General features: G+C 37.3%; 1 protein-coding gene across 1 annotated transcript; it reads right to left on the bottom strand.

Annotated features, from left to right (window-relative positions):
- Positions 1 to 5,320: 5,320 nt before the first annotated feature.
- LOC129950505 (uncharacterized) lies at positions 5,321 to 6,173 on the bottom strand. Its single transcript, XM_056062443.1, has 2 exons — positions 6,042 to 6,173; positions 5,321 to 5,971 (listed from the first exon to the last, which is right to left on the bottom strand). Exons 1-2 carry the CDS (start codon positions 6,171 to 6,173, stop codon positions 5,321 to 5,323), a joined length of 783 nt encoding a protein of 260 aa, XP_055918418.1.
- Between the last annotated feature and the right edge of the window lie 1,547 nt (positions 6,174 to 7,720).

Here is a 7,720-nt window from a genome sequence, read left to right as displayed (position 1 = left end):
TGAGGTTAAAGTCACCTAAAAGAAGAAAATTGCTACAAAAGCTAAATTTGGGCTTTTTCGAACAATGTAGTAATAAATAACAAATAAAATATATTTAATTTAACTTCAATTCCAAAAATCAATTATGATTATGACTTTTCATCCAAATGTATAGTTTGTTCAGTCTTAGTTACAAGATTATTCAAATCTTCATTGTTATGGCACCAACCAATTTAAAATTCTTAATTTCTTTTATACGATTGGAAATGTATCCTTATTATTGACCCTAAAAATTAAATATTTGAAATTATTTTTGAATTATTCGAGCGATTGATACTGAAAATAATTGTTTATATCCTTCAAACAAAGGTTAGAAAATATAAACCTAAAACCTTAAAAAAAATGAAAAATGTACAAACAAAAATCAAATATACGCCACAGAATACAATTGATTTATAGAGAATCAATGCAAGTCGGTACATTGATCCGATGATTTCAATGCATGATTTATTTCAAAATGTATTCAAATTTTATGAATATCAAATAAAAATTGCTCCTAGTTCATCTTTTGTGCCTCGATTTGCGCATAATTAAAAATAATTACAGGCGCAAAATATCCGAACAATAGCCCCACTAACAATTGGAAAAAAGGCTCCCATTGTCTTTTTCGCTGTGGATCCTCCAGCATCACTGCGAATCAATCTACCTCATTATACTCGAAAAAATAATAATTCTACTTGTCAACATAAATACAATGGGGATGTTTTAATCACACATTCATTCAAATTTAAATTCAACCCATCTGTGATTATAGAAGGTCTAGGTCTAGGCATTTTAACGGATATAGCCAAACCATCCATAACCCGTTCATTCATTCGATAATATCACAACAACAGTGCGCGATGCGGAACAAAACAGAAAATCCTTCAAAAGGTAGACTAATGAGTCGTATCGAAGCTTTGTTCATTAATCCAAATAAAATTGTAAGTAAGTGGTAACTCTTTTGCATAATCATCCATCCACCACCACCACCACCCATAATCACTATGTTACCACCTATGCCGCTTAACTTGAATCCTTTCGTTTCGTTCAACAGGAGTTTATGAGCGAGTCCTGAACGAGAGCAACGAAGTGCTTAGAAATCATCGCATCGTTGCTTTGCCACAATACTAAATTAAAAATATACAGTAAGAAAAAGTCTTGCAGAAGAAATTACTCAAGCGCGCATAATTAATAACAAAGGATTTGCCTTCAACTTCAACCGCACATTTTTGTCTCGTTCTTGCTGCCTGCCACATAATCCTGTGAGTCGCGGAAATTTTAATCTCCTTGATTAAACATTATTTTCAAGATGAATGTGCCCGCGATAGCTTTTGAGCAAAAACCGAGCAACATAGAATCCAATATACTTGTACCTTCCGAACGCATCGAAGTCGAGGGGTTAATGTTTTAGATACATTTACAGCTCACTGATGTTCATACAAAATACAAAATAGAAAATCCCAATCCCAATACCCCACCCACTGATGATGGCTTGTATAGCCAAGCCACCTTTTGAAAGGTCGGTATTCCGCTGGATTCGTTTGATCGAAGCCCAAAGCCGTTCTATACGTCTCTTTAGCCACAAAGCTATAGGTTAGGTGTAGACGGTACTGTAGAGCCATGGAATAATAGTCCTTTTGGTGATGTAATTATTTAGGGTTTAAGGATTTTTCGAGGATAAACATCAATGTTCTCCATCGCCTTCTCCGCGTTTCTGTGGGACTTATAGCTGAATTTTTGGCGGTTTATTGTGAGGCTGTTAATTATAATTTTGCACCACAAAGTCTATTCGTCAAGCTCTGAATTCAATTTGACCCAAAAGGCAGAATGTTAAATAGCATTAACGCCGGGCTCTCTCTTGTTTCCCGGTGTTGTTTATTACCATTTACCACCCTCTTTTCTGATGATGGAGTGGCTGTTTTGTTTTGTAAACTCCCAAGTGCGCGGTATACGCACTCTACCGGAAATATGACGGTTCAGGTTCAAGGTGGTTTCGTATAGAAATCGACATCGACGAAGCGACGAGTCTTATTCGGATACTGTGCGCTTGACACTTGCTTTATTGTTTATTTAGGATAAGAACATATTTTTGAAAGGATTTTTTCACCCAAAAAAGATATCAAAAACCCTTTGATCCTGATACTGATGATGATGATGATGAATATCACGGGTGTGGTGTAATGGGAATTAAAAGTGAGCTAGTACTTAATTTTTAAAAACCGAATTGCAGGGTTTTTGAAAGGTGATGAAATATATTGTTGACTTAGCTGAAAGCTGTGGAATTCTTTTGGTTTATAATATTCAATAGCGTGATTAAGTAAGTGATGAAAAAAAAAGGACTAAAAGAAAAATGGAAAATTAAAAATAACAGCAAGCAAAGAAAACAACAACAAGTGACTGATTAATTTAAAGAATAAATAGTTTTAAGGAAATGGTTGGATTTGAGGACCAATAAATTTGAACCGCTTTGAATTCGTACTTAAGGATAAGCCAAAAGGTTTTTGTTTGATTTATACATTAGGAAATTTTACACTTAGGCTTGAACTTACTTTTTTTGTGTGGAAAATACAGTTTACCCATTTTCGCATCATATTGACTTTTGTTTAAAAATGTTTTTTCTTAACATTTGCAAAATTTTTCAAGACAAATTTACTTTTATTGTTGACTTGCAATCAACTATGAACTTCAATGTTTCCTCTGAGGCACCTCCCTTTAATTAGATGGCAGCCGAGCAATTTCCGAGATGAAATCAACGGTGGCGTCTACTGTTCCATTTAAGTTGACCTGCTTAAAAAACACCTGATAAGGCTTCTACGAAATTTTAACAACAAGCCTCGGATACGGATGGATCAACTGATGACGAATCGAGCAAACAAAGTAAGGACAACGAACGTGGAATATTTAGTCTCTTTATAGACCACGGGCAGCCTATAATATTTAGCGGAAGCCCTAAACTGCTGCAAGGCAGATATCCAATCCAATATGTGCGATGTGATAGACTATTGACTGTGATGTAGGTACTGCGATTGCTACCGAGAGCAAAGGCAACGATTATTTCGGTGTGCATTTGTTGTCAGAACTATATTTAGGCAAAAAGCCTTGAGTTTTAACGGTGTGACAAGCACAGCACGACAATCCGACACGACATTTTTCCAGTATACATGATGTCCGATCATTCCTAAGGGCCAATATTGACTCGGGCTAGTACCTCATTGTAGCCAAGGTACGCCTATGAATATCCCGAACCAAGTCAAAACAAGGGAATACAGTGAAAAGATTCAACGTTAGTGGGTACAATCTCAAGAGACTGCCATGTTCTCTTGCGATCGAATCTCAAACAACCTCTTAAGAAGTCCTTAGCTGCCTGCCTTAAGCATTGAGATACCGCCTCTGAAGTGCAAGGTTTCACACGACGATGATTTGGTTGGGAGCATGCAATAACTCATTTGCAATATGGTCGGAATACAGCATGTTCGATGAGTGGAATTTCAGCATAGTTTACCCAATACATAAGAAAGGGGGCTGAAAATTTAACAAGCACAATAGTGCAATTTTTTTACTGATATAAATGTTTTTTTTAATTTAAAGTTAAATTCAATATTTAAGATTTTAAATTAATTTTATTAAGTTTCGTATTAACGAAACACCGGCCACTTTGAAAGAGTGCAGGCTTCAATGCGACCCTGACCTTGCCGTCCTGCCCTTCGAGGACCCCTATAACTCTTCCTATTTTCCACCGCTGAGGAGGCGAATTGTCCTCGTGGATAAGGACTAGTTTGCCGACGACGAGATTGGGCTACTCCTGTACCCACTTGGATCGCATTTGTTGGCCAAGCAGATACTCCTTGGACTACTTCAGCTAAGCTAGAGCTGCTGCTTGAGCCAGCATAGAAGCTGCCATCTTTTCAAGCAGCCCGTTTGCTGTTCCGGAACTGGTTCTGGATTAGTAGATTCGATAAGGTGAAGGCTTCTCTGTCGTTGGGGTCTGCAAAAATGAAAATTCGTTATCTTGAAAGTCATGAATAAACGGATTAAGTTTTTGAAAACTATTTTGAAGAGCTATTTTCCTACGAAGTTTTTCAATTTCTTCTGGGAATTCATAACTTTGGACGATTTCAACTTATCTTAGAAACACCAAGTCCACTCTTGGATGTTGGACACACGTAGATGGATGTGATTTTATCCAATGCAATGTTATTTCGGAATCGGTCTAGAAAATAACTTGTTCGACGTCAAGACTCAACAATGCCTCTACTCTTGTCCATAACTTAGCAAGAGTATGCGCTGCGCAAATTTCTAATCGAGCGAGGAATCGATTTCGATTTCAAAGGGGCCACCCTAGACTTTGCAGTTAATAGCTTGATACCGGCTGTGCTTTGGCTTCGGATGTAAATACTACAACCGTAAGCTCTCGTCGAAGCATCGGCAAACTCATGAACTTGAATTTTTGCGTTCGAATGAGTTTCAACAAATCTTGGAACTTTTATCCTGCCAAGTTGAGATAAATTGGTTTTAAAATTTTTCCAACTTGTATCAAGGCGCAATGAAATCGACTTATCCCATTCAATCTTTGCAACCCAAAGCTCTTGTATTAAGATTATGGCTTTGGTTACCATGTGATATAACAAACCAAGAGGATCGAAAAGACGAGCGGAAACTGATAATATGTTTTTCTTAGTAGCTCGTAAATCATGGAAATTACTGTCCAAATTGAAGCTGAATGTATCTTCTTTAGGGTGTAAACAAATTCCCAGAGTTTTTGTGAAATCTGAATCATTAAAATTAATTGATTTTTTAGAACTCTCCTACTCTAGATGATTTGAAAACTATTTAGCTAATTGAAACCCTCCCTTTGTGAGGTTTTCTTGAATCTCGAATTTCATTATTTTAAGGGTCTCGAGATTATCAGCACCAGTTAAGAGATCATCAACGTTAAAATCTCTTCGAATTATATTTGACCCCGTAGGGAAAGAGGATTCGTTACCATCGCCCAACATTTTTAAACACCGTATCGCTAAAAATAGCGCTGGAGACGTACCATACGTTCTAGTGTTTAAGCGATAGACTTGCAATAGTTGGGACGGATGCTGCCTCCACACTATGAGCTGGTAATTCGTTTGTTCTTCAGCAACAAGAACTTGCCGGTACATTTTCGTAATATCAGTCGTAATAGCATATTTGTGTGTACGAAAACGGTGCAACGTCGAAAATAGCTCCTCTTGAATGGTTGGCCCAACCATCAAGATATCATTCAGTGATAATTGAGAAGATTTTCGACTTGAGGCGTCGAAAACAACTCTCAACTTAGTACTTGTACTTTGCGGTCGCAAAACACACTGATGTGGAATAAAATAGTGCGGGCCCTTTGGATGTATTCTTTCATGAAATCCATATACATTCCTCTCAAATCGCTAGTTTTGGATAATTTGCGCTCAAGTGCAAGAAATCTACATTTGACAGTTTCGAATGATGATCCAAGCGAGTTTGAGGATAATTTGAAGGGAAGTTTAACCTCAAATCGACCTGTCGGAAAAAGTTTTGTATTTTCCACAAAGTGTTTTTCACACAATTGTTGTTCTGGAGTAAAATATTTTTTCGTTTCCCCAGGAAATTCTTCCAATAACCAGAGTTTTGGTATCTTTTGATCTAAATCTGATAAATCTTCACACTGACATAAGAGATTGCAATGCTTGGTATTGTTATTTGTACCCTTGGGGTATTTCCCAGATATTATCCAGCCAAGAATTGTCTTTTGAATAGTTGGAAATTCGGAACCTTGATTAATTTGACCAACCGACAACAATTCAAAAAATGTGTCTGCTCCAATAAGTAGGTCAATTTTTTGTGGCTTATTGAAATACGGATCAGCTAGTTGAATGTTGGAAAGAATATTCCAATCCAAAGTTTTTATTACTTGGTCCGGCTGATAAGACGATATTGAGTTCATTACCTAATAATTAGCAGAAAACGAATGATCATTAAATCTTGATTTTACTTCTGCATGTACTTTTTTTATTTACTGTAGCACTTGCCTTTCCAATGCCAAGCAGATTCAAAAGTTTTTCTTCCTTTCGAAGTTTTAATCTTTGGGCTAATTCTTCTGTTATGAAGTTTAATTGAGAGCCAGAATCAAGTAATGCTCGATCTGTCATAAATTCTATAGAACTGCCCTTTATTTGCACAGTTGCAGTGGCAAGAATAACTTTATCAGCCGAAACTGAGGCATGATAGCTTGAAAACTTGTTGAAGGTTGTGCCGGTAAACTATTAAAAGTTGATTCGTACTGGTGCAATAATGTGTGATGATATCGATTGCAAACGCTGCACCGACTCATTTTTCATTTCGAAACTGTGTGTCCTTTTCGAAGGCAGTTAATGCAAATAGGAACACTTTTAGCATACTCGAAACTTTAAATCGATACCCACCATCTCTATCGATTTTAAAGTCGCATATGACAGCGGGAAGAGCTTTACAGTGCAATATCTAGTTTTGGCATCCTTGATGTCAATGGAGCGTTTTGAGCATTGCGACGAAAGCGAAGAAGGCAGATTTAGTAGTTAATGAGGGCAAGACGAAGTATATGCTGTCAGCAAAAAATGACATTGAAGGACGTCTTCTACAAAACATTATACCATTAACAACTATTACTTTAAGGTAGGCCTGGACCATGTCAAACAAAGATGAGATCGTCTTAGGATACTTTAAAATAAAATTTCTTCGGGTGGTTTTTGGTCCCGTTTGCATGGATGGAGAATGGAGAAGAAGATTCAACGACGAGAAGTACTTGCTGTACACAGGCAATGAAGTGATTAAAGGGATAAAGGAACAACAATTTAGATAGCTAGGTTATGTAGAGCATCAACATTAACGCTCTAGGCCGGAAGATCTTTAAATACAATCCCGAAGGCCATAACAGTAGAGGAAGACCGAGATCTCAACCAACTTGGCATGCGAAAATGTAGATAGGTTGCTAAAAATTAAGCTGGCTGAAGACGACTGTTGGTTGAAGTCCATGTCCGTCCCGGAATGTACATCGCCACCTAAAGTTAGAAAGTGAGTAGTAGAAAACATTTCCATTTCCCACCTATAAAATGATAAAAGAACCCTTAGAAACCCTTAAGTCACATGTTTTTATAAAACAGACCTACAAAAAGATGGACAGATTTGAGTTCAACCCATTTCCTCTAAAAGTCATACCCCAAAAGCCATCACCCATTTACCAAACCATGAACACTTCCGATTAACTTAATTAGATTCAATGAACTATTCACTTGACATTTAAGGATGACAGGTATATGCATCGTCATCCCTGATGCCATCTATCTATCTATCTGTAAACCGTTGTAAATACAGATTGCCATTGAACAAGTGGATGACAGCAACGCATTAGTTTCCATTAAAATGTAGGCCACATCTGAGTTAATTCATTACATCTGCGAAGATTATAGCGTCTTATTTTCCTCGAAAAATTCACCAAGGCTGTAGACAGACACCCGCCATACACAGCATGGGACATTAACTTATTCACTTCGCTCTCACTGCCTCACTGTTCACTGCCGCCCTGGCTGGTTGAATGAAATAACTTTGGCAATTTTTCGCTAGTTTGATAGATGTCTCACATGTGACAGAGGCTAAAGAGGGTTCTACATCGTCCTCATCCCTCTACCGATGATAAAATTGTTTTATTTCCACTCGAATG

This window comes from Eupeodes corollae, chromosome 1 (assembly GCF_945859685.1).
Source record: "Eupeodes corollae chromosome 1, idEupCoro1.1, whole genome shotgun sequence".
NCBI lineage: Eukaryota > Metazoa > Arthropoda > Insecta > Diptera > Syrphidae > Eupeodes > Eupeodes corollae.
This window is presented reverse-complemented; position numbering and strand designations above follow the sequence as displayed.